The following is a 26,742-nucleotide window of genomic DNA, read 5'->3' as shown; positions in this document are numbered from 1 at the left end:
AGTATCCGTAGATTTGGCGAGAAATTTTTGGTTGTCAAAGGGCAAGTCCTCCACTCGAAGAACCACAAAATACCACACATACTAGCAAACAGATTAAATTTCCAAAAATACTAATTTCCTGTACCAGTGACTGGGGCATTAAATGGCTTAAGACAGTTTACTTCATGAGCAGTCATGTCATGCAAAAGTATTCACGGCAATCCCCAAACCTCCAAAAAGCACATTCATAGACTACTAGCATCCTGCTTCCATTGGCCCCTGTAAATCCATAATGTGGAAGTTCATAGTCTACCTGATTTCTGTTGCCTGGCTGGATACAGCTCCTACTGTAGCAGGTGCACTCTTTGGCTGAGTGTACCAGTTTAGCAGACGCTTGCTGTCATAGGTTCATTCAGGGGGAAATAGCTCCTCTTTGTCCTCACAAAGTTGGAAATGAGCAAAGCAAGCCACAGTATTGCAGATATCACTGATGATGCTGGATCCAAATGGGTCTGTACACATTGCTACCAGGACTTGCACATTCAACCAACACCCTACACCTGTTGAGAGTGTAATTATACTTTCCTTTGCCAATGCCTGTGATGACATGGTCTAGTTTCATAAGTCAAGACAAAAGGGGGTATGTGGGGTCTCTGAGAATAACAGCCATGACATTAATTCCCTTTAAGACAATGTCAAATAGTAACAATAGTGTCCCAACCTGTCCATGAAGGAAGACATATGACGGTCAGAAAACCCTGGTATAATGAATTTTTCCAGTGGAGCCAACATAGATGTTCATAATTTGGCCTCTGTGGACCACAAGTGCCTGCATAAGTATGGTGTTAATATCCCTGATGGTTTATGCACTCATGCTCCTTGAAATCCCATTAATAGCCTCTGCACAGTTTGTTTTCACTCACAGCCAGCAATTACTTCAGGAATTTATTTATGCCTGACAACTTAGGTAAACCAGATGCCTACTTGTCTCAGTAACTTCTGCCAAAACTTTACTCTCAGTTAACATTCCAACACCAAGCTGCCTAGTAACAGATGTGCAACTGTCTGGGGTAGCCAGGTTCTGCAACAGCATAGCCAGCCTCATGCAAGTGTTTTTCTACTTGACACTCATGGCAAGCTGCACATAATGCTCCAGAAATATAGCTTTTGTCATATGAAAATTCTGGTCAATCTAGGTCTGCATGACAATATCATCCCACCAGACTGTGTTCGTGGCCCTGTTCCAGAAGCACCAGTCGATGTAGTAGGCATCAGCAGCAGTACCAAGTGCCATGAACAACATCAGCAAGTTCAAGTCTGCCAGGTCCACACCTTCCTCCTCCTGCTCTATCACTAGCTGTCAGGTGCCTTCAGGTAGTCAGAAAATGCAGCTGAAACATCCACCAGCATCTTAGAAACTCCAATCGGTTTCTCAAACTGAGGATCTGCTGACTCAAATCCCCCTATCCTTGGGCTTACAGAGTGTAGTATACTGTAGACACATCATGGGAAGCCAGGAAACCCACCAAAACCTGTGAGGATTGAAGGTGGTAAAGAGGACAAGAGAAGCTATAGACAATGACCTAGCTGAGGCACAGTCCACTTAGCAAATCTTACTGACTTCAAATAATGATTTTTCAATGAATAACTTACCCTTACTGTACAATACCTGTTCTTTGAATTTCCTCAAACCAGCACATATAAATCAAAGTGTTCCTTTTCTGGAGACTGAACAAGTTTCCTGGAATGAACTGGGTTACAATATGACAGAGAATATCTAAAATATACTTCTCTAGAGCACATTACAGTAAAAATTGAACAGTCTCTAGATAAAAACGTGAATGACTGATTCAAAATTATACCGAATAGTCTGACTAGAAGTCTAGATGTGACAATCATTGCTCTGACAAATGACTAGCTCAAGACATTTCAGGATTACCACTCAAGTTGTTTCTGAAGTTAGAACATTATTACTAGGTAGCTATTACAATTTACCATACCAAATTTTCATTCTGTATTTCAACAAGCACAGAACTGCCTAGGAAAGGAAGTGTTGAAGGGTAATAGTTTCTAGGATACATATTGAAATGTTTCAACAATACGTGAAAACTGTTGATGTTTATCATCTGCTAATTTTTTTTCTTGCTGAAACAAGCAATTAGACAAGGGTGATCCATACAAAATAGCCATTTCTACACATGCCACTTGTTCTGGAAGCGGAATGCTAATGAACAGCCCGGAAAATGCTAATGAGATGCAGATGTAAAGTTGACACCTCATTAGCATATGGTCATGTGATCCGGAGTCCGGAAGAAGCTCTTCCAGACTCCAAAATAGCCACGTAGAAGTGTGGCCCCCCCGGGGATCTCCATTTTAATTCTGGAAGTCCGTCTTCCTGAAAAGATCCCTGGCTACAGACAGCACCCGAAAATCACGAATGCAAAGGGAGAGTTCCCCTAGGCAGCTAGAAGACCCCAGGCTATAGCCAGCACCTGAAAATCATGACTGCTGAGGGACAATTCCCCAGGTGGCTAACAGACCCCCAGCTATAGCCAGCACCTGAAAATCATGACCATGGACAGAGACATCCCCCAGGAGGCTAAAAGACCCCAGGCTACAGCCAGCACCCAAAAAAAGTGACCACTGAGGGAGATTTCCTTTGGGCGGCTAAAAGACCCAAGCCTAGAGCCAGCACCCGAAAACTGTGACCCTCACTGCATGCAAGCTGCCTGGCATTTTGCGCAGAATGTCATTTTATTGCTTTGGGGTCAAGCCATATGAGGCGGCTAGGTGCGGGAAAGTTAGACTGTGTGATGCCTCCGGGGGGAGGGGAAGACAAAATGTAAGCCGCTGAAAAGAAGTTTCTCGTCCAAGCGCGACCCCCACCCACAGACTAGCTGCGATGTGATGCAGGTGAGGGAAAGTTCTAGAATGCATAGTGCCTCTCAAGGAGGGAAGGGAGAGGATGTGGGGGGTGGGACAACATGTAAATAGCTGAAAAGACGGTTATCGTCCTATCAGACAAGCATGACCCCCAACCATAAACTAGCTACCACATGGTGGGGGAGGTGGGGGCAGTGGCTCGTGCCAGGCAGCGCAGAAAAAAAAAAAAAAAAGCAGCTAGCAGGGATATACACACAACCACAAACCCTGCAGCCACCCTACTCGCAAACAAAAAGAAATATTTTTTTCAGTCTCTCATGAGCCTATGGCAATGGGCTTCCAGGTGACAAACGGAAAAAGTCTTCTTGTTGCCTAATTTCTCTGCACCTGAGAGCAGTGGAGATGGAAGAGGCCAGAGTGGAGACCTGTGGGGCACACACAGGACGTGTCTGGAGGCTAATGAATGCAGTTGAAAAACATGGAGCTTCCTCACTACCCTTCATTTGGAATTTTAAATTCAAACTGAACACTACACCTGTTGGGTTACTACAATTTTGATATAGATAGTATGTCAATTTTAGTGCTCCATAAATCGAGCTAATGGAATTTACAGTGATGACAGGCACTTGGAAAAATCACACTAATTGACTTAAATTCAATATTATCTCATAGTGAGGACATAGCTTGGGAAACACACCTGGTATTTCAAAATATTTTTCGAAATGCCAGGAGCGCTATTTCAGCATCCCTCTATCCCTTGCTGTTGGAAGAGTAAGGGATGCCTTGAAATAGCCCAGTATGTTGAAATTTAGCACTGTGTAGGCAAAGCCAAGTCCCAAAATAGCCTGTTTTGAAACTCAAAATAGGATACACAATTTGTGTAGTGCAAATTGTGTATCTTATTTCAAGGTAAGGACACAGTGTAAACATAGCCTGGGTGTGATATCCTAGCCCCACTGAAATCAATGGGAGTTTCACCTATTTGAATTATTCCTGCTCTTGTACCAGACATAAAGGGGCTAGAGTGGAGGTGAGACTCTCATCCCAGGATCCTTGATTCCCAATCTTTTGCTCTGCTAAAAATAATTCACTTTTGTGTAATTGTGACAATACAAATGTTCAAAGTTCCAAGTTTATATGCCTCACCCCTTAAAATAAACAAGTATTGAAATGTGGCAAATCGGCAGAGAGCAAAACATTTTTTGGTACAAATTCCAAGCCACGCCTCATATTATTTTCTGTCAATTCTGTAAAACAAAAGCTTCACTGAAACAGTAACAATCTCATCTATCCCCAGAAGTGATGTGGCTTCTAGTGATCACTCCATCCCAGCTGACTTGAGGACAGGCTCACAAATTATAACCTGAAAGAAAATAATTTTATTTACCCAAGGAATGGCTACAATTGACCCAATAGAATCTAAGGCTAGTCAGAACATTATCCCAAGTAACTAAGGCTCTCACAGAAATCTTTTAATTCCCTTTGCAATACTGCAGTGTTCACCAATAACAGGAAAAAATTAGTTAACATCATAAAATATGCAATGTTATGGACTCAGATTGCAGACCCTTGTAGTATTAAAAAGGTTTTCTATAGGCTTTAGCTGCTTTCTGGTATAATGCAATTTTGCCTGAAGAGGAAGGTAACAAGTAGTGGAGGAGCAGAATAAGGCATTTTCTTCCTTCGGTGGAGGATGTTTGCTTTTCAGAAAATGTCTGAAAAAAGCAGAATTTTTGCAAAAGTACCAAATCCCAGGTCTGGGACAGAGGAAAGTTTGAAGAATGAAATTGGAAAGGTTTGAGGAGTTGGCATTTCCCTGTTTTCAGTGTGCAGACTGGCAGTGTGATTCCATTGGCATAGAATTGCTGCAGTGAGCTGATGAAGAGCTTTTCAATCCCCCGGCTTCCCAGTGCTGTCATGACAACAGCCACTTTCTCAATCCTGTTGAAGCCCTATTCACATTCAGTGAATGCCATGCACAGAAAAGTAGGTTGTTCACATCAATCTCTCACTCTGAGATTTGATTGAATGAAATAGCGAACAGTACTCTGTCTCTGAAGCTAAGCAGAATCTATCAACAGACAGGCAGCCATCGAAGTGGGTCTGTCCCACGAACGCTCATCACTGAATAAATCATTTTGTTAGAATCTATCATGTTCCTTTAGTTTCAATGTACGGGGTAGGTTCTTGAGCTTGGAAAGGTGATAATGTTACAAACTGGAAATAACATGATATATAGACTAAGAAGATAAAGATATGATCTATAATCACAGGTATTATGTTTTAATGGCACTTAACAGTGAAATTGTCTGCTGTTTGTGTGCTAACAAATGTATCTGAATTACTTGAAATATGGCCTATTTGTGCCAGTAGATAAAGTCAGTAATTGTACAGAGAAGGTATCATAATAAGCAGACGCTTCAATACATATCTGAACTTCTTTGAAGTTCAAGAGTGTTTGGATCTCACATTCTGCACCATGAAACTCAGGTTTCAGATTATGTCTGCACTACAGTTAAAAACCAGTGATTGGTCCCTGCCAGCTGACTTCAAGCAGGGTCCTTCAGCCAGGGCTACAGCTCAAGTCCTGACCACCTACACCTCAATTAACCAGCCTCCTTCGCCTCTGCCCCATGAGCCTGAACAAGCTGGCACAGGTCAGCCACAGATTTTTAACTGCATTGTAGACCATAGGTTCTCAAACTTCATTGAGCCATGACCCCCTTCTGCAAACAAAAATTACTCATGACCCCAGGAGAGGAGACTGAAATCTAAGCCCACCCATGCCTAACTGTCCCAGGCAGGGGGCCTGCAATCTGAGCCTTGCTGCTCAGGGCTGAAGCCCCTGGGCTTTGGCTTTGGACTTGGACAATGGGGCTCAGGCTTCAGCTCCAGGCCCCAGCAAGTCTCAACCAGCCCTGAAGACCCCATTCAAAAGGGATGGTGACCCACTCTGGGGTCCCAGCTCAGTTTGAGAACCACTGTTGTAGATCTACCATTAATCACAAAGACTGAATTTCCAATGACCTTAATATTTTCTGAATCTGTGAGGGGAAACTGCGCATTTGGGTCTCAATTCTGTAACTTTAGGCAAGTATATTGATACGTTTCTGTACCCACAGTATCGCACAGTTGAGAGATTACAGAAACAAACTTTCTACAGTATTTCTCAGGCCATTAATTATATTTCAAAATACCATACAAATTTAAGTTACAAAATTGCTTATAAATAATTACAGAATGAAACATTGCAATAACAAAATGGTGGGACAGAAAAAAAAAAAGGAAGATATGGTGAGGAGTTAGAGACCTAATTGAAGACTTGGGAGATTTTGATTCACATTCCTGTTCTGCCACTGACTGCTTATGTGACCATGTATCTTTGTGCTTCTGTGCCTCATTTCCCCATCTATACAATGGGGATAAGAGCAACTCTCTACCTCACAAGTGTGTTCTCAGAATAAATGAATAAAATAGTGTGAGGTTCTCAGATACTACAAAGCATACTCCATGCAGCTATCTTACAAAGAAAATGTGTCAAAGCAAAGGGTTATTTTCAAATGAGAATTTAGAATCAGGAGAGAGACAAGAAGACTATCTTAAATTACTTGGGCTATAGAGGGAAAGGATCTTCCAACAGAATGGCCATAGATAAGGTAACCATATTTCCCTATGCTGAATATGGGACACCTGGTAAAATTATTCATATTAAAGCAAATTCAACGGCAACCAATTATACTACCATTCAAACTAACATGAAGTTGACTTTATGCTGGTTAAAAAGAAAAACTGCACAGCTGGATTCTTATTTACCTTCTTATCTTTAAGGCTTTAGGGATCAAACAAAGAGGTCTCTCTCTCTCTCTCTCTCTCTCACACACACACACACACACACACACACACACACACACACTCTCTCTCTCTCTCTCTCTCTCTCTCTCTCTCTCTCTCTCTCTCTCTTCCTGTCTGGGGCTCCCAGGCCGGATCTGCCTTCCCTGTACCTGGCACACCATCTTCCTGGGGCAACATGTGGATGGGGTTGGGAATGCACAATCACATATCTCCGCTCCAGCTTTCTCTCAGTGTTCTCACCAGAATGTGACTGGAAGCAGCCTTTTAGCACTGTGCAGGAGAGAAGGGATGGGAGCTGCTTCACGTTTCAGTGGAGGTAGGAGGGAAGCGATGATCTGGCATAGCTCATCTCTTCCCTTCTTTCCCCATCACCGCTACCATGTGGCTGGAAGCAGCTTATCTATTCCTGAACGTGCAGTGTCGAAAGGCAGCTAACATCTCCAAGCTGCTGCTAGCCACCAACACAACCCAGCCACCTCCTGTCCTCTGGCTATAGTGTGTGCAGGAAAGGGTTAAGCCCTAAGGATGCATTGTGGACCAGGGCTCAGAGAACCTGACTGCAAAGGCAGGAAACTGCTCTCATCACTCCCACTATGCCAGGATCAGCTAAGGGGGCCAAAAGGCTTCTCTATGCCAACACTGTGTGGGCCTTGGATCTTCCTGGCAAGCATCCCATGCCAGAGAGTCATGGGCTTTCCTAGGGCACTACCCTAACTAGAGGCAGTGAGGAAAGACAGGTCCTGCCAGCCAGATCATTGCGGATTTTAGTACTCCTATCTGAGGCTGGCTCTCAGGGCAGATAGAGGAGCAGCAAGGCTGGGGGATGGGTTTGAAGGGGAAAGGCAGGGAAAGAACAGCAAGAGGGCAAGCACATAAAGTCTGATATATCAAAGGTGACATGTAACCAGCTGCTACCTGGCATGGCACCTGCCCACACTCACCAACCAGTGCAGCCAATGCCAGCTAGAAATAGATCAAGGGCCAACCCCCCCATTTTCAACCATTGGACCCAAAACCACACACATCCCTGGTAGGCAGACAGCTGAGGACTGGGGATGCGGCCAGAAGCATGACCTGTCAGTACAGATGGGGAGAGACAGAAAATATGGAAACATTTGCTCATTTTTAAGAAAAAGTCAGGACACCAGCAGGAAGGCTTAAATATGGGTGTAGCCAGACAAAGTCTCCCCCTTACAAGCCAGCCTGCTCGCTGCCCTCCCCACTGAGGAGCACACAGGGCACGGAAACGGCTGCTGACAGCACAGTCTTTGATGCCCTCATTGAGGCCCAGATGTGCTAGCTCATCGTGACCCTGAGAAGCAGAAAGTACAGATAGAAGGCTAACAGGCCAAACTGTCAACAAGAGGGGGGGCCCCTCAGGAAATCACCCCAGCTGGCATTGATCAATATGATGCACACACACAACCATCCCAGAAGGGGCAGTGTCCCGCCCACATAAAAAGAATGTCATGTACTCCTAAATTGCTTATCTCCTGTCTTACAAGTGCAAATTAAGTAAGAAATGCCCTTGTAACAAACTGGCGTCACAAAAGACAGACCAGTATGATCTGGCACCTTAGATAAGAAAGAGAATACGTAACCCAGAGGGGTATAAAAGATGGGTCCAGCAGAACTCTAACTTTGAGTGCATTCCACCAACTACCTGCTGGTCGGGTCAGGTGGTTGCCTCCCGAGGTCCACAACTGGGGACGCCCAACCTCGTATTCGTCTTTCCGCGGACTTGAGTGACCGATCCGGCTTGGCTACGCTGGTATCGAGAGACGCAGAGAGGGTAAGATACACCCATGCTAGGTCTCCGACTTTTTTGTGCACAGCTAAAGAATTAGAGCTCTGTAACTAGACGTCGTTGTGTCAAGATATCATTGTGTTAGATGGTAACAGGTATCTTTGTATTGGATTGTAACGTAACTTGTTAACACCTGTACTTTGCTAGCATATAAGAAGTAAACAATAGCCTTTTGTAACCGCACGCTTATAACTGTAGCTTAAATAAACTTGCAACTAGTTAAGCTCTGAGCCTGACTGCTGTTAACCCTTTTGTCACTGCAACACAGCCGGCACAACAAAAAGAACTTTAACCGTTTGGTTACTACAGCCTGGCCCTAGGAGTGCTAGCAGCTCCCTGCTCTAACAGTAAAAAAAACTGGGTTGTTTAGGACCCAGGGGGGATACCTCACCGTACATTACCCGGCCACCGGCTAACAATGGGACTGTCCCTTTAGAAACAGGACACTTGGTCACCCTACCCATAGAATACAGAGAGAAATAATTATAGGAGGGGAAAAAACAACAATTAAAACGGACTTTTGGACCGTCATCAGCATTTTGGTTTTATAAAATGTACACAGTTTAAAAAAAAAACAGGTCATTCACAATCCAGACTAATATTGAGGTGTACAGTAAGTTCCCTAAGGGGCTTTTAAAGAAATTCTATAATTGTACAGAAAAATTATGCTGCTGTCATGCTCTCACAGAGTTGTGTATCATTTCATTAGTATTTATTGTTTATTTCAGCTGGACTTTAATATTTTCATGCTGGTTTTGCAGCAATGCAATGTCTTGTTTTCTGTTTGCCTTTGAAAGGGAAGTGCTTTAAATTTAGTAAAGTAAGAGGAAGACTCCCCCCCTAGGTAGCTAAATTCAAAGTATAATTTCTTAATCTACAGCTTATTTACTGGCTAATGTACATGTGCAGAATTGCCCCATCTGCTGGATGGTCTGCCCATGGTTTTACTGTATAACTGTCCCTTGACAGGCCTTCAAGAACTAAAGGAGGGGTCAGTAACAGCTCCGTAACTACAAATTCATTTTCTCACAGCAGGAATCCGTGCCTCTTTTGCACAAAGAATACATTGTATCTTCCACACATACACATGTATAGTTTACATTTTCCAGAGATTGTCAAAGAAATCTGTTAATTAGCAGGTCCCACCTCTTAAATGGAGAATGTTCTCTTTCTTCACCAGATTCCCAACAAAGCAGAGAAGGAGCCCCTGTATTTTGATTCTGATAAGTATGAAACAGCATATAGTTTCATCCATGCATACATTGTACTGAGATATGAAAGCAGACATATGCCCTAGGTCCTGAAACTCTTCTCGCAAAGTTTCAGACATTGTTTCATGTAACATTTAATCCTGGCCTTACTTGAGCCTCTGGGGTCTTCACAAACAAGGTGCTATGTTTCTGCAACATTTTCCAGGAGAAACTCCTCCTCTGCACCTTCTTGTGCAGCTAAAATGTTCCAGCTTGAAATCCATGAATCTGAGCCCGCTGAGGAATTATCTGCAAGGGAGCACCCCCTTCCTCCAAGAGAATATGAGTCAAAATTAGCCACCAGATTAACTTCATCCATTCATGAGGCAATGGTCCCATCTACACTTTGTCTCCAAGACAACTAAAAGAGCTCTCAAGATCTGCTCAGGCATATAACCAATTCTCTTGTGATATTGGTGGAGAGCAAAAGAGAGCTCATATAAGGTCTTGGACATGCTTTGTGCTTCCATACTTGGTTGTTTAGCACTGGTCATCACCTAAAGTCAACAAAGCACGTCCGGCAAACAACTGCATCAGTACCTCTGAAAAAGGCAGGTAAGAGGTAATAGGTACCATTGGTGAGGTTTGAGTATCTACACTCATTTATATCTTATTTACTGCTGGTTATGGTGGCTAGTGAAATAATCACATAGCAACAGAAAGACAACTTGCAGACATTTATTCAGATGTAAGAGTAACTCACATACCAGCCACTAATTCTGGTTTGCTAATTATCAGGTGTTACTGGTACCTATTTATTAAATTACATTAAATTTTCAGATTTTACAGTGTTTATCAGGAAAACAGACTAGAGTTCAAATCTTTGATTGCTAACGAACAGCTGGGAGCCAAGATGTCCCTCTAGGCAGCAACGGATGCCTCTGAATACAGCCTCTGATTCAATGGCAATGTCTATCATTATGAAGAGACACCCTGGTTCTGGCATCCAGTGGGATTTGCAGGTGACTGTGACAGATCTTTTCCCTTTTTATCTACTTCTGCCATCCAAGACCTTAGTGATAGACATGTTGCTTCTGAGATAGGGAGCGTATCTGGATCATCAGGTTCAAGGTCCATGGACCCATGAGGTACGTGACTACACATGAATGTTGTAGGACCCAAAGTGGTTTGCAGAGACTCTTGTGTTCCTAACAATAATCCATGTACTGAAAGTTCAAGTTATGACTGACAACACAACAATGATGTGTTATATATATGCCCAGAACGTACTAGAGAATATATTTTGGTAAGCTATAAGTGGATGATCAAAGATTCTGTTATCCACTGCATTTGCCAAGTCACCCTTCATTAGACACATCTGCAACTACCCAAGAATAATGAAGTGTATCAATTTTTGCTCCAAAGGTCTAAGCCCAGAATTCCTGTCTGATGCATTCCTCACTCAGTAGTTCCCAAAGATTAAATACGCTTACCCTGAAATCCTGAAAGCTCCGAAACATGAGACAAGATGGTGATAGCTGGTGCTTGGCTGAAGTAGTTTTGGTATCTGGAGTTGATGCTCTTACCATTTCAGACACTGAACCCTTTTTAATTCTACCAGAATCAATATCTTAAAACCATGATAACATCATACCTCTGAATTCAGCCACCTCCACACAGCTTGCTACTTACTGGAGATCAGACAGAGAGAACATGTCTAGAACATTTTGATCCAAAGTAGAACAGATTCCAGACTAACACAGACTGTTTTTAATAGAAAAGATTCAGAATATGATGTGAACAATGTCTATTAAAATGTTTGTTGATTCCCAGAGCCCTAATTCTTGGGCTATTTGCTCTCTATTAATAGCTTGGAACTGTCTGTTATTGCGCACCTGGGAGCCATGTTCAAACACCACCCTATCCTCTCCTTCAACCCTATAGTAACAGAGAGATAGCTGTGCTAGTCTATATACTATCAAAACAAAAAAGCAGTCCAGCAGCATTTTAAAGACTAACAAAATAATTTATTAGGTGATTAGTTTTCGTGGGACAGGCCCACTTCTTCAGATCATAGCCATACTAGAACAAACTCAATTTTTAAGGCACAGAGAACCAAAAATAGTAATTAAGGTTGGCAAATCAGAAAAATATTATCAAGGTGAGCAAATCAGAGAGTTGAGGGGCAGAAGGGGGGGAGGTCAAGAATAAGATAAAGCCAAGTATGCATAAGAGCCCATATAATGACCTAGAAAATTCCCATCCTGGTTCAAACCACATGTTGTGTCACATTTGAATATAAAAAAGAGTTCAGCAGCCTCTCTTTCCAAACTGTTGTGAAAATTCCTCTTCAGCAAGATGCAAACTTTCAGGTCATTAACAGAATGGCTCACTCCATTAAAGTGCAGACTGACAGGTTTGTGAATCAGGAGTATTTTTATGTCTGTTTTGTGCCCATTAACTCTTTGTCCAAGGGAGTTTGAAGTCTGTCCAATATACAAAGTATCTGGGCATTGTTGGCACGATGGCATATATGATGTTAGTTGAGGAACATGAGAATGTGCCTGTGATTCTGTGAATAACCTGGTTAGGTCCAGTGATAGTATCTCCAAAATAGATATGCGGACAAGGTTGGCAACAGGCCTTGTTGCAAAGAAAAGTTCCAGGACTGGTGTTTCTGTGGTATAGTCTGTGGTAGTTGGTGAGAATCCTCATAAGGTTGGGAGGTTATCTGTAGGAAAGTACAGGCCTATCACCTCGGGCCTTCTGGAGTGTGGCATCCTGATTAAGGATAGGTTTTAGGTCTTTAATAATGCAGATCAGTTGGAGTGATCGCTTTCCCAGACAACTGGACCAACAATTGTAAACCCTGATTACTATTTTTGGCTCTGTGCCTTAAATATTGAGTCTGTTCTGGTAAGGCTATGATCTGAAGAAGTGGGTCTGTCCCACAAAAGCTCATCACCTAATAAATTATTTTGTTAGTCTTTAAAGTGCTCCTGGCCTGCTTTTTTGTTTCAACCCTATAGTTTTTCTCCACCTATGATTTAATTTTAAGAGCCTTTTACATGTTTCTTCCACCTCAAAGGGACCCTCCTCCTTTATGGGACTTTAATGTTGTGCTGGCAAGCTTAGTAAGCCCCATCTCATCCATCCACTGAAGTACCTCACAAACTGCTCCCTGTATCTAAGAAAACATCCCTAGTGGTGGCAACTACACCATTTAGACTTGGGGAAGATGCAAGCTCCCGGGGCTGCCCCTTCCTGTTCTGTTTCCTACGGGGAAAGGCATCACTCAGATCCAATCCTGCCTTTCTGTCTGGCCTCACAGACAATGGTAGATGATACAGAGGATTGGTGTGGAGCTAGTCTACAGAAACTAAGCCACTCTGCACTGCACAGGGAAATATGGACGTGAGCGAGGCCTCAGACACCAGCTGGCGCTGAGCCCATGGTTATTGAGGATGACGATGTTTTTGTCTGCCGTGGCAATGGGTTTTCCTCCGAGTGAAACGATTTTTATGTTTCCCCCAAAACCTGCGGTACAGGGAAAAGCCGGGATGCGAAGTGCAACTCCTCGAGGTCTCAGCCCTTTCTTCACTGAGGACCAAAGCTGTCGGAGCTCCCCCAGACGAGCTGTACCATGGGCGAGGGAGGGCAGGCAGCGCCCCGCACGACGCTACCCGAGTGGGCGCCAGAAGGCGAAAGGAGCCGTTAGGCGCCAGCTCGTTCACTCCCCCCGGCTCAGACTAGGGCTCATGCTGCTCCTCAGGCCGCGTGAAGCAGCACCCCGGAGCCGCGCTGCAGCCTCGGCCCCCGGCACGTGGCGCGCTCAGCGTCGCGAGCGGCCCACTGGCACAAGCTCCCGCTCGCACGGGCACGGGGCCACGCTGTGACTCGGTCCCCGCCCCGCCCGTGCCGCAGAGCGCCGGGAGCGGCGCCCTGCACCGGCAGCTCCAGTTCTCTGGCGGGGCCTCGTTCCCGCCCCGCCGCGTGTCCGCCTCAGCTCCGCTCCGCCCCCGCACTTGGTTCTGCCCATCCTCTTTCCCCTCCACTCCCCTCTGCCCCCGCACTTGGTTCTGCCCGCTCCCAAGCAGCCGCGGGCCCCCGATCCCTTTCCCCTCCCGGCGCCGCGGGCGCTGCCCCCTCCCTCGCCGCTGCGTTTTTTGTCCCCGGGCGGGCTCCGTAGCGCGTGCGGCGGCCCCTCCCCTCTGCGGCGCGATTGTGCGGGCGAGAGGCGGCGGCGGAGAGGGAGAGAGCGACACAGGCGGCGGCTGCAGCGGCGGCGGCGCCATGGCGGCCGCTCTCAGCGACATGGCGGAGCCGGAGGGGCTGCTTCCCGGCGAGGCGGCGGCGGCGGCGGCGGCTGAGGAGGAGGAGGCGGCCGGGGCGGCGGCGGAGTCTGAGGCGCTGCTGTTGCTGAGCGGCGAGGCCGAGAGCATGTCGGAGCCCAGCCCAGAGAGCGCCAGCCAGGCCGGGGACGGGGAGGACGACGAGGAGGAGGAGGAGGAAGAGGAAGAAGAAGAAGAAGAGGAGGAGGGCGGCGAGGAGGAGGCGAGCAGCCTGGTGGGGAGCAGCAGCACCAGCAGCGGCTGTTGTAGCGACGAGACCCGCTCTCTGAGTCCCGGAGGCAGCAGTGAGGTTGATGCCAAGGAAGAGCCCAAGGGCCCCCGGGGTAGCCAGGAGGACGGGCTGGGTCGCGGCGGCGGTAGCAGCAGCAGCAGTGTGTCCAGCGGCGGAGACGAAGGCTACGGCACGGGCGGAGGAGGTGGCAGCAGTAGCTGTAGCGCCACTTCGGGGGGCCGGCGCGGGAGCCTCGAGATGTCCTCGGACGGGGAGCCCCTCAGCAGGATGGACTCGGAGGACAGGTCAGTGCAGCCTCGGCAGGCTGGAGTCAGCTGCGGCCGGGATTTGGGGGGAACTTGCAAGCCGGGGGGGGCTGGGGCAAGGTTCTCCTTGAAACCCCTCACGGGCTGGGGGCTCTGAAACGCTATCCCTATGTCTTTTGGTGTGCAAGGGCCCCATGAAAATCATCTCACTTAGCACAGAGAGATCTACACTCACATGGAGCAGCCCCAAATCATCGGCGCCCCTCCATACTTCTGCCCCCCCACCCATCTGAGCGTGGCCGTGTCCCAGCCAGGGGCAGTTACTACAGCAAGGGATGGGTGGGGATTGTCATTCCTGGAACCGAGAGCAAGGGTTATGAGCCGCCAGGTGGGTTGTGTTTTTTCTCTTGTACTTACCCAGCAGAAGGAAGAGAGGTCTCGATACTTTTATTTGCATACTGAGCTTTTGCATGGTTAGTCCCGGCTCCTGAACGATTATGCTTTTGCCAGGTTTAAATAGTAGTGAGCAGAAAAATCCGCAATTTTGGTTTTTCAGAAATCTGCTTTGTCTTCAGGTTTCTTCCTGAATGCTTCTTCCTGAAAGTTTTTCTCCAAAAAAATCTCTGGTCAGGTGAGAGGTCTCGAAGTCTAGAAATCATTAGATATTTTGATAGCCGTTCACGAAAGTGTGCACGAAAGTATGTATTTAAATAGTAAAGTTGAACAACTGATTTCTGGGATGCCAGTGTCTCTTTTGTAAAACACTTTCAACTGCCTTTGCAGTTGTATTTTGTGTTAAAATGCAATCAGCATGATCTAAAGCTCAAAGATGAAGTGCTAATGGTGGTGCTGGTGTGTTGCAAAGAGAACATAGAGAAGAAACTCCTGTGACTGTGGAAGGGGGTATTTCAGTTTGCTTGGTGAGCATAGATTGCTATCTGGCATGTGGAAAGGTCTTGTTATGTACCAGTTTTGTCTCTATAAAATAGTAATTTTTTTTAAACAAATACAGGTTGATAAACAGAGTTAACAGACAAGATAGCTGAGGTAATGGTTATTGGACCCAACTACTGTTGATGTAATTGTGATGGTTAGGATTTTTTTTTAAGGATTAAAATTCAATGAAATATGTATGTAATTTAATTCAACAAAAATAAGCATTTTGATTCCTGTATAAATATTTATTTTTCCACTATTTTATTTAATTTTTTCTTGAAAATGAGCAGTTAACTTATTGTGCAATACTAAATGTTTAAGTACTGTTTTTGATGTGATTTAAACTGTTTAAAATTGTGATGTACCTAGCAACTCATTTGTTTTGTGTGCTAGCATTTAATTATCAGTCAAACTAAATGAAAGGACAAATAAAATAAGACACAAAATTTTCTGATTCACTTTACTACAGGTTGAACCTCTCTAGTCCAGATCTCTCTTGTCCTCTGTCTGTAATCTGGCATGATTTGAGTTAGCTGGATGACCACTTACCGGGGTGTAACCAAGTTTCCCACAGTCCCATTGTTTGTATACAACCATCAGCCATGGGCCAGTAGTGCTGTGTGATGTTATTTAGCTGTAGTTTACCCTTAAATGTCTTTTAAGAGCCCAGTAAGCAGTGGAAATGTTGGTGATGCTGTTAAACAATATTGACATCTCACAGTCTGGCAAATTCTCTCGTCCAGCCCGGGTCAGGTCCTGAGGGTGCTGAATTAGAGAGGTTCAACATGTAGTCCAACTCTATTTTAGATCTGGTTAATGAGTTTCAAAATGGCTTAAAAATTTTAATTTTCATCCTATATGGAACTTTGTGGATGTGACAAATCTATAGATCTTTGCCCATTATGATTTTTACATAAACATTTTAGCTGTGTCTATGCTGTTGAGAACTTGTGGAACATCAACATGCAAAACACATTTATTTTGACAGAAACCGTTGACAAAAAATCTGTGTAGACACTTCAGGGGCCCTTTTGTTGACAGCTGATCGAATGATCGATCTGCTTTTATGTGTAGATGTGATCTGTGGACAGAAGTTTTGTTGGAACACCTCTTCCGACAGTAAGTTCTGTTGACAGATGCTTCTAGTGTAGAGGTAGTCGTCTAGTTTTATTTACATGAAATGGAGAAATCTGACATGAGTTTGTTCAAGTAGAGGAGCAAATGCTGAAACAAGTTCTTAAGTAATTTTTCAGACACTGCTATTTAGGTTTGCAAATGTTGTTTTAAAAATACAGTGAGCTGTGTTTTTATCACTTCCAACTAGCAGTGCAGCATAATGTGTGTGTGGGGGGGAAATTTTTTAAAAACTATAATTGGATAAAAAGTTTAAAATGATACATTCAAATACTGTAGAAAATTTGCAGATGAGATTAATGTCAGTACAGTATATTTGAGTTTCGACAACCCATGGTGTTCAAATCAGCCCCTAACTTAGCCCCACCTCCAAATTGGCTCGAAAATCCTTGTATAAGAAACTGCGCATTTTGAGTGATTTGTATTTGCCACCTGTGTCATATGCCTTTAGCTTTCACTGGTGTAATGTTTTCATACTTTTCTCCAATATTAAGCACCAGAATCCTTTTTTAAATGGAAGTTGAGTCTCATGAAATTACATGAAATCTGGGAATTGGGGCTTTAAAAAGATCACAAAAATATGGCTGATATTGCAATAAAATTGTGAGGACTGGCAATATTGATACTGATTTTTCACATTTTAATCTATTATAAACCACTTCATGTGGCCTTTTAGATAACGAAACACAGATAAGAGCTAGGTAGCCAGCCAAGAGTCAGACTCAGCCCAGATAGGTAGCTGAGTTAGGGGAGATATGGAATGAAACAGTAAGTTTCTTTTTCTTTTTTGTTTCTTTGTGATTTATTTGCTGTTCAATAGGATTCATAATTTTTTCTCTATCCTTTTAACTATTATGTTCATCAAGTTGAAGAACTCCCCCCCCCACCTTTTTTCCCCCTTGATCTGTGCCTTGTTACAGTTATTTCCCCTAGTTTGTAATGTTATACAATCTACATAGGGTAAACCTTAAAATCATTGGGAAGTATGGTCATAGCAGAATGAGGCATCCTGCTTATTTACTAAATTAATTTACTAACCTAGAGATCTTTCACCTGTCCTTGTTTTGTGATCTTTACTGGCTACCTGTTGATTTCTGAGTGAAGGCAAAGGTGTGTTTTGTGCTAGGAGAATTTTGTGTTAGCTGAGTTGGACTGATAGTCTCTTGTAGTGAAGCTGTAGGCCAAATATATCAGGAGCTGATTGTCCTCCAGTGCCTTCTTACAATTTCCCTGTGTATGCAGAGAAACAGACAGGTTCTTCCACAATTCACTTCAAAAGACTCAGAGCGGCTCAGCTTCACTGCAGTATGGAAAACCCTGGAATATGACTCCCAGGAGCAGAAGCCACACTCATGGGAGAAGACAGCCCCAGTATGTATTCAGTAATATTTGGATTTGCCAGTGGAGTGTGGCAACTCTTACCTGTGTTTTACACTGGAGTTCTGATTACTGAGGTTACCTCTAGGGCAAAGACCTAATCCAGAATATTCAGAAGATGTCAGAGGAAGATATTTTCAGATTAAATTACTTCTTTGTAAATTTTTTTTAAATCTTAAAATGAGAGTGTAACGGTGGTAGAAATGAAAATCCTGATTTTCTTTTTATATCGAATTTGAAATGGGGGTCTGTCTGCTTAATCTTTATTTGTGTGCTTCTTTTTAAGTTTTGTATTAGTTTATTAGACCTCTTAAATGCTTAGTGTCAAGATTGTCCATATTTGACCTACTTCTTTAAAACTGTTGTGAAACTTAGTCTTCTAAATTGACTTCTTTGGAATGACATTTGTGACTATATTATGAGTTATAAGAGTGATTCTTATGAAAGCAGAACAGAATTCCAAAATAGAATTAAAAAGTTCAGATACTTTTCTGTGATGTGTTCTTGTGGCAGATTGCAAAATGCTTTAGGCCTCTCTTAGGTATGCCCTCTCATTCGGGAAGGCTGCACATCCTACCCAGGAAGTGAAAATCATCCATTTTGCACCTACAGTGCGGTGCTCAAGCAGATGGCATTTAATATATCTTTTCTAGTTCTTACGTAATACTGACAAATCACAGTTGACAATTGGCTATACAGACGGTTATTTACAGTTCAAGGCTTCTACTGAAAGTAATGTTAGCTTTGTTCTTTTAAAAGGTGTTCCTGCAGTAGCTGTCAGATTTAGAAGTAATACACAAATCAGGAAAATAGAGTTGAGTTCTTGTTCCCATCCCATTTTGTCTGTCTTTATAACACTGGAAAAAAGCTTATTGGAAGATCAAGTTTACCCGATATTTTATAGGAGAGCCAGTGGCATCTCTTGCTATCAAATCTGTTGCTAGTTTTAATTAAGCATGGGTAACAAAGGCATTTTGTGGACTGGTTGAAAGAACTTGATCATGCATACTTTTGAATATTAATCTAGGATCATTACAGTGATATATAAATATCTAGAATCTGGACTAAGTATTCTTGCCACTCAGTGAAACAAATAAGTGACTTATGTTTTATATTAGTTGTGTAACTTACATAAATATAGTTGGGATCCATGATAAACATCTGGAAATGAAGGCCCATATTTTTATCACTCGCCTACAGCCTAAATTTTTTAGCTACCCCAAGATGCTGTTGATTTTTAAATATTTTTAAGTTTTTAGATGTCCCAAATTGCTTCCTTTTAAACTTTCAGTGGGCTTATTCATTGATGTGAAGTTGCTTTTGTCATGTGTATCTAGGGCATAAGCAGCATGTTCAAAGAAATTGAGACAGAATGTTATAAATATCTTTTCTGTATGCCACATAATATTTGTGTATAGTTCACAGAGATGTAGCATTCTAAATTCTCAAAAGGAAGTTGAGTCTTCACAAACCTGGAAAATACGTATCCTATTTAAGGAAATTTGTGCAAAGCATCTTGTTTCCAACTCAAGACATCAGGCAATTTTTAGCTTTCTTGTTGATAGAATGTAAAAAGATGTCCCGAGATTTGCAATTTTTCTTTGTAGGACTCTTCTGTGCTAGCATTTATGATCCCATGAGTATGTTTACACAGATGTAAAACGCCTGTGACTGGCTTACCCTGTGCTTGCAGAGCGTAGGCTCCAGGGCTAAGTCGTCATTATGCAGACATTCGGAGTTGAGCTGAAGCCTAAATTCTGGGATCCAGGAGGTAGTGGTAGAGGTGGTGGAGAAGGACGAAAGCTCCAGAGCTTGACATCCAGCCCAAGCCTGAACACTTACATAGCAATTTTTTAGCCTCATGAGCCTGAGCCCTGTGATCCAGATTCAGCTGACATAAGCTAACTGCAGTTTTGCTGTGGGTGTTTTATCTTTTTCTGGAGGTACCCTAAATTTTTATAATTTGCTTAGTTTCAGGGGCAGCTTCTCCAACAGTAATTTCTGAAAGGCATATGTGAAAATAGCCTGTTTATTAGTAATAAAATGGAATCATGCTGACCTGAGTTCGGCTGCCAGACATGTTGTCAGCCTACTGAATGTTGCCCAACAGTTGGCTGTCTAAATACAGTGTTTGATACTAGTGGAGGCCAAGACAATTTCAGAAGCTTGTATCAGATATTAGCCATTTTAAAAAATCTGAATTACTGGAGGTTGTCATGAATTTCCTTTATAATTTGGAAATATTTAGCCAAATAATGACATGAAGTAATGGATCTGTGCTTAATGTTGAAATCCAAACACTGCTCGGCATCTTCCAGATACAGAAAGCTGAGGTCTTGATTATGAGTTGCTCTTTTTAGTTTGTTTCTGTGATGTAAATGGGGATTAAAATAGAGAGGCAGACGGGGGACAGATAGCTCAGTGGTTTGAGCACTGGTGTGCTAAACCCAGGGTTGTGAGATCAGCCCTTGAGGGGGCCATTTAGGGATCTGGAGCAAATAGTGTGTGTTTTTTGTTTAAAAAAAGGGAGGATGGTGCTTGGTCCTGCCAAGAGGGCAGGGGACTGGACTCTGTGATCTCCCAAGGTCCCTTCCAGTTCTATGAAATGTGTATCTCCATATAGCATATCATATCCTTAGGTGGTGTAAATTATCATAGGATTGGACTCTCTCTCTTTTAAAGCTGCTAGATGGTATCTGCACTAGCCACACCCCCAGCACAGTGACCAGGCTGTGTGTGTTGAAATGAAGTGACCACTTCAAGAGAAAAGAAGAGGTAGGCTTAAGAGTGTATTCCAGCCACTAGTAATTCTCTGCTTCACAATATTTAAATCACAAATTAATGTTCTTGTTTTCTTTAAGACGTTTTATACAGTTTTTGGCCCTTTTAAAGGGAACAAATAAGGAAATGTCAAAATAGACAAACTGCTGAAAAGAACTGTGGAATTAGTGGGCTGCAGTGGAAACTTGTAAAAAAAATTTTTAAGATCTAACTGAACATTGAATTAATAAAGCTTTGAAACTTTGCAGAAAAAATGCTGCTTTTTCTTTTATTTGTTTAGTAGCTTAGGTTTAATGCAGTATTGTACAATATTTGATTTTTGTCCTGCCGTCCCTCTCTGCTGCTGCCTGATTGTGTATTTCCAGTTTCAAAGGAGGTGTGTGACTGGGAGGTCAGTTTGTAACTTTGAGGTTCTACTGTAGCATCAACTCCTGTCTGCTTTTTTGACTACTTTTAAATAATATTTAAGAGGACTATAGCTGAAGAATTACTGAGAATGTTGGTTTTCTTTGTCCATTTGCAAAAAAATTGTGTATAGTTAATTTTCCTGTTTAGTGTGTTCCCTCAATTTTGTGGGTCTTACATACAGCAACAAAGAAAAACATAAAAAGGATAGAGGAAAAGGGGGGATTATGAAACCACAGAAATTGGCAGGAATGCTCAAGAAGTTGTACTACCTGAAACTATTTTATATTTTTCTGATAGTGTCTGTTCTTCATGCTGATGAACCAAATAGTGGTTTCTTAAATATTTGTCATCCTAGAGACGTTGCTAAAAGGTAAATAATTTGTTTCCACAGCATAATTGTCTTAATAAAGCTATACACATTTAGCTCTTTAATCTTGCCTCATAAATTGATCTCCTTCAAAAATCCCTGGCCACTTATTTCTGTCCCCTGGCCTCGCAGAAAAACGCACAGGTTGAAAACAACAAGAAGTCCTGTGGCACCTTATGGACTAACATATTCTGGAGCATAAGCTTTCATGGGCGAAGACGCACTTTGTCAGAAGTTATTGTAGTCCCCAGAAGTTAACATCATATTCATGGTGCCTTTATGCCAGACTCATGTACTGACAGTTTTTTCAATCCATGTGATAATTTTGCATATATTGGCCATAATTGTGTTCAAAGCTGGAAAAAAGTCAGAATGTTTTCTGCTACATTTTAAAGAACTTACTGAACTGATAGATGTCACTGAGCATCTGGAATTGGAGTTGGCTGATGTACTGAAGCAGCTTTTGCCAGCAGTAATTTCTTCTGCTGGTGCAGAGAATGCTTTTTTCATTTTTATGTTCGGTGACTGTTGTGTAAGAAGCAAGTTTGAAGTTTGAAAATTTATGAATAAAACCTAGGTATGAGAGAATCAGATATATTGGTTCTAAAATTTTATAGGTCATGGTGTCCAAAAAAAAGAGTTTACTTCAGAATTACAGATACTTCCTTTGTTTAATAAATCAGTAAGTTTGAAATGCAAATCCTACACTGAAACTATTGAATCCAACATTTGTAGTTTTATTCAGTACAAAATTAAAATGTTCTTTGTTCTTTTTAATGGAATTTCCAGACAAATAAGATTGATACAAACCATAAGTAAAAATTGAAGTATAATATTAGTAAATAAACATATCATTTTCTAACAGAAAACCCCCCTGAAGACTGAATAAATGTAAGTTAAGCTACATAGTTGCTTGAATGTATTATGGCATAGTCTTACTAGCAGAAAGAAGCACCACATTTAATGTGAAGGCTGTATTTAGTTTTCAACATATTTTAATAACAAATGAGGATCAGCATTTTTAGGAAGGTAATGGAAAAAGTAGGAAATGCAAATCATGATTAAAATAGATGAGCTAAGTCAAAGTTTCTTACTTGCTAATCTAAATTATTAAAATTGGTGATTTAAATCACTCTGATTTAAATCCAGCCACTGTTATCCTTTTTCACATTTCATTCTTGTTTAACTTGCATTTCTAGTGCTATATCTGTTACAGTATACCTGCTTTACTGGTTTCTCCTTGCTGTTTGTTTGTTATTTGCATGACAGGAACACATAGGAACCACATGCAAGATCAGGGTACTGTGTCGTCTGCTCTGCAAATGCATGAATAAGAGTCCTTGCTTTGAAGATCTTACTTTTTACATAGACATGATAGACAAATCATAAAGACACAGAGATGATGATTTATAATATGTTCTTTTGGTAACATTTTGTTTTACACCCATGTTTATCATCTCTCTGGCTGTGACCACGATAGGACGTAATTTCAAATGTGTCCTCAAAAGGAGAGGCGATTTTGAAACAAGGAGCTGAGTGACTACACGCAAATTGCTAACTTCAAAATTAACTTTGAAATGAAAAGGCAGTTATTTCGAAAGTGTTGTTCCACTCCCGTCTTGGAAACAGTGCCTTATTTGGAAAGGAAACATGCGTAACGTGTGCAGCCTCTCCCCTGGCTGCCATTTCGAAATTACGAGTCCTCTGTGGTACCACCCCACCCCCTCCGGATCATAGAGACACAGTAGCCAGCAGCCAGGGCTGGTGGAAGCAAAACCGCCTCCTGCGGGAGTGGCTGTCGATGGAGCAGGTGGCCTGGGACTGGGTGGACGGGGTACCTTGACCCAGCCACCCGCTCCATCGGTGGCCCCACCTGCTGCCCTGCTCCCACCCCGCCTGACCACAGCCAAAAAGGAGGAGCTGGGGGGTGATGGCTGCAGGCTGCAAGCTGGTGCGCTACCCCAGCCATGGCTCCACCTCCCCGGTGAGCCCGAGGTCTCTGCACCCCCACTGCGTTTGTACCTACCCATAGTCCTGGTGCCGCCCCAGCCCCGCAGAGGACCGCAGACTCAGGGCAGTTGTGGCTCCCGGGGCACTGTGACTCCTGTCCCCCCACCCCTATGGACGAGTGAAGCTCCCTCCCTGCCCCCTGTGTACATAGTTCTCCTCGCCCCCATGTACATAGTTGCATTAAGATTTCAGTCTGTTTGAACAAGAAACAGTTAACTTTATTTGAACAATATCTGTGTTAAGCTTCAGGTGGGGATGGTGAGGGACGTGCGTGTGGAGGGGGGATTGTGTGGTGTAGGCTGGGGATGGGTTGCAGGGGGAGCTGGGGGTGAGCTGTGCAGCACGGGTGGGGGGTGGGTCAGGGGAGCCCCAGGCGAAGCCTGCCGGTGGGCCTCCTGCATGTGCACCCCATCCCAGTGTGCCTTGCGGCACAGGACCTCATCCAGCTGCTCGTACAGCAGCACGGCCTTAGCGGCCCAGCATAGCACGAAGCGCTCGTACTTGCTCTCCACGAGATTGTGGAGAGCACAGCATGTGCCCACAACCACAGACAGGCTGTGGAAGCCCATATCCAGGCATGTGAGCAGTCACCTGAAGTGCACCTTCAGGTGTCTGAACACCTGTTCCACCATGTTCGGGGTTTGGTTGAGCCATTTGTTGTAGTCGTCCTGGCTCTCGGTGGTATGGCCCTGGGACTCGACTCCCCTCACTCCCCGGGGACCCACACATGTACTCGGCATCCGTCATGGCTGCATGACCCTGGCTCACTTACTTCCAGAAGGACAACCCCAACGGTGGCCTTCCCCATCCCGAACTGGTGGCCGACCAAGTGGTTTTTGTCCGGGGTGTCCCTCTTCTAGATGCTGATAGCCACCCTTTACTCCAGGAGGAGCACAGGCCACATGCATGTGTGCTGGTGGTGTAGTGCTGGTGCCAGCCACTGGCGCAGCTCCATATAGGGGGCCTTGGTCATCCCAAAATTTCAGAGCCACTGCTCACCGTTCCACTTCTCCATCACTATACAGTCCCACCATTCTCCCACTAGAGACGACAGTGGGCCCAGGGAAGAGGGTGCTCCGGGTTTACTGTGGCAGGAGGGGAGGCTTGCAGGAAGCCAGCCATGTGGCAGGCAGTCTGGAGCCTGAGCTGGATTGCAGCGAAGACAGCCATCAAGATGGCCATGATGTACACAATGTCCTCGTCCTGGAGGTGCTGTGGGTCCATGACGCGCTGTGGTGTTGGGGCTGAGCAAGGTGCTGTGCTGGAGGATGCATGCTGCACACAGCCTGAGCCCTCAGCATGTGCATTGGTGGGGGGTGTGTTTGGGAGGGCGGCTGGCTTGTGCTCCAGGAAGGGCTTGTTGGCCATTCCGCCCTTCCTGTGGCATTTCCCGTCTCTTTCTTTCGAAAGGAGGCTGTGTGCTGTGTAGCCACGCCATTTCAAAAGAGGGTTTTGGGGGCGGGGGGTGTCATTTTGACTTTGCCAATCGCAACGTTGAGCTGCACTTTGCGTGTAGTCACCCCATATTGAAATCACTCTCTTCGAAATTGTGGATTGGGATTTACCCTTTCAAAATCCTTTACTAGTGTGGCCACAGCCCCTGTGTCCTTTAGTATTATTTCAATTATCCTCACAAATTTTTGTGAATCCTCCCAATGCAGCATCATCAAACTTTAGTAATGTGATGTTTCCCTCAGTTCTTATGGGTTCAAAAATGTGTGGCTTACCCCATCCCGATACAGCTTGACAACTGTCTGCTTCCAAAAAGAATGTCGTAAAACAGGATTTAGTGCTGGCACCTCACTTGAGTCAAAATTCTCTCACTGATTAGTCTATTAGTTTTCCACTGATTTCTCAACGTTCAAATTGAGTTTTATAAAAATATATAAAGCTTTGCTCACTTTGTACTTACATGTATTTCAATAGTTTTTAACTGCGTAGCTTTGCTTATTCATTTCACATGGTTTTCATTATCATGGCTTAATCTGGGTATGGTTTAGTGTTAGTCTAATTGAATCACTTAGATGATATGAAAATCACACCCTGTAATGTTTTTGATAAACTTTTGTATTCATTTAGGACTTTGTGCCTAAACGGCAACACTTAATAGGCTTCCTGTTGTTCCATGTCTAAGTGTCCCTGAGTTCTTTCGATGCGTAAGGGTTTTGTCTTCTAAAGAACTTTCTGTGTAAGCAAGCAGTACATGCAATTGTGGGAGTAGGATATAATGCAAGTCAGTTTGTATCAGTTCTTAATTATTTTACCCCTTGATACTGACTTACAATGTTTGCTCTCCATCCCTCTGACAAACTGATTTGTTATCCCAGTGTTCTCTCTGTGCCTCTGTTTCCATTTTTGTAATTATCTTTACTTCTTGGAAGACTCTTCATCTGTAGAAGGCAAGTCAGCAGTTGTCTTCAGTTGGGTTTTGTAGCAATTTTTGCTATTGCTATCCCTAGACAGGGAGTTTCTGCCTTTAAAAGGCAGTAGTGGGATTTTCTTCTCTGTGATTTCTGCGTTACTTCTCAAATCTGACATTTTGTTCTGTTCTCTTTTCTATTCCGTTGGCATCGGGTGTTCTGTGATTTGTTATGGTGGTGATACTCTTTATAAAATATCCTGATTATTAGTGGAATTTCTGCAGTCGTCTATCAGGTTATTTTCTGTGTTGATGAAGGAATTCAGGTCCCGTGCAATTAAAGGCAAATAGCTATCCCAGAAAGCTCATCAAAGTAGGAAGCAGTTAGCATTTGCTCTTCTTTTAACAGTCACTCTAGGTTAGTTGTCATGCACGTAAGTAGGACTTGTGTGGCATAGTGGAACAAGAATGAACAAGGTAAAAATCCCAAAGGAAGTTCTTTCCTTCTTCAATCAGGAATATTCTTTATGCTGGGTTTTGCGTTGATTGGTTGAGAACTTGTAAAGATTCCTCACCATTAGGGAGTCAAAAGATCACAGAACACCAGCTATCCACTTAAGAAAAATATAGGTAGATAAATGGTAAATAAATTTTATCTTTTCTGCTTGTGGTGTTGGCCATTGTGTCCATCTCCTGGGAAGTCTTACTGAATAATAACTCATATTTTTCCAGAATGTGTACTTATTTTTTTCACAGAGCTATAGTGGCCAGTCTTTCAGTTGATATATCTAGTACTTGAAGAGCATTGGTTTAGTTTCCATTAAATCTGT

The 26,742-nt window shown here is 43.4% G+C and overlaps 1 protein-coding gene across 3 annotated transcripts in view; it reads left to right on the top strand.

Moving 5' to 3' along the window:
* The first annotated feature begins 13,898 nt into the window (after positions 1-13,898).
* The window catches only part of AEBP2 (AE binding protein 2), a 91,205-nt gene continuing 78,361 nt past the window's right edge, over positions 13,899-26,742 (top strand). For 2 of the 3 annotated variants that reach the window (XR_012646945.1, XM_075004940.1), the window contains exon 1: positions 13,899-14,579. Coding sequence is in view for 2 of the 3 variants with exons in the window: in XM_075004940.1 (XP_074861041.1) it covers positions 14,005-14,579 (575 nt within the window). In the remaining variant the exon portion in view is untranslated. The remainder of the gene's footprint in view (positions 14,580-26,742) is intronic. The other variant, XM_075004953.1, reaches the window with a different exon arrangement.

The sequence above is a fragment of the Carettochelys insculpta genome, chromosome 1, assembly GCF_033958435.1.
Source record: "Carettochelys insculpta isolate YL-2023 chromosome 1, ASM3395843v1, whole genome shotgun sequence".
Classification (NCBI taxonomy): Eukaryota; Metazoa; Chordata; order Testudines; family Carettochelyidae; genus Carettochelys; species Carettochelys insculpta.
Note: the sequence above shows the minus strand (reverse complement) of the source record. Positions and strands in the feature narration are given on the sequence as shown.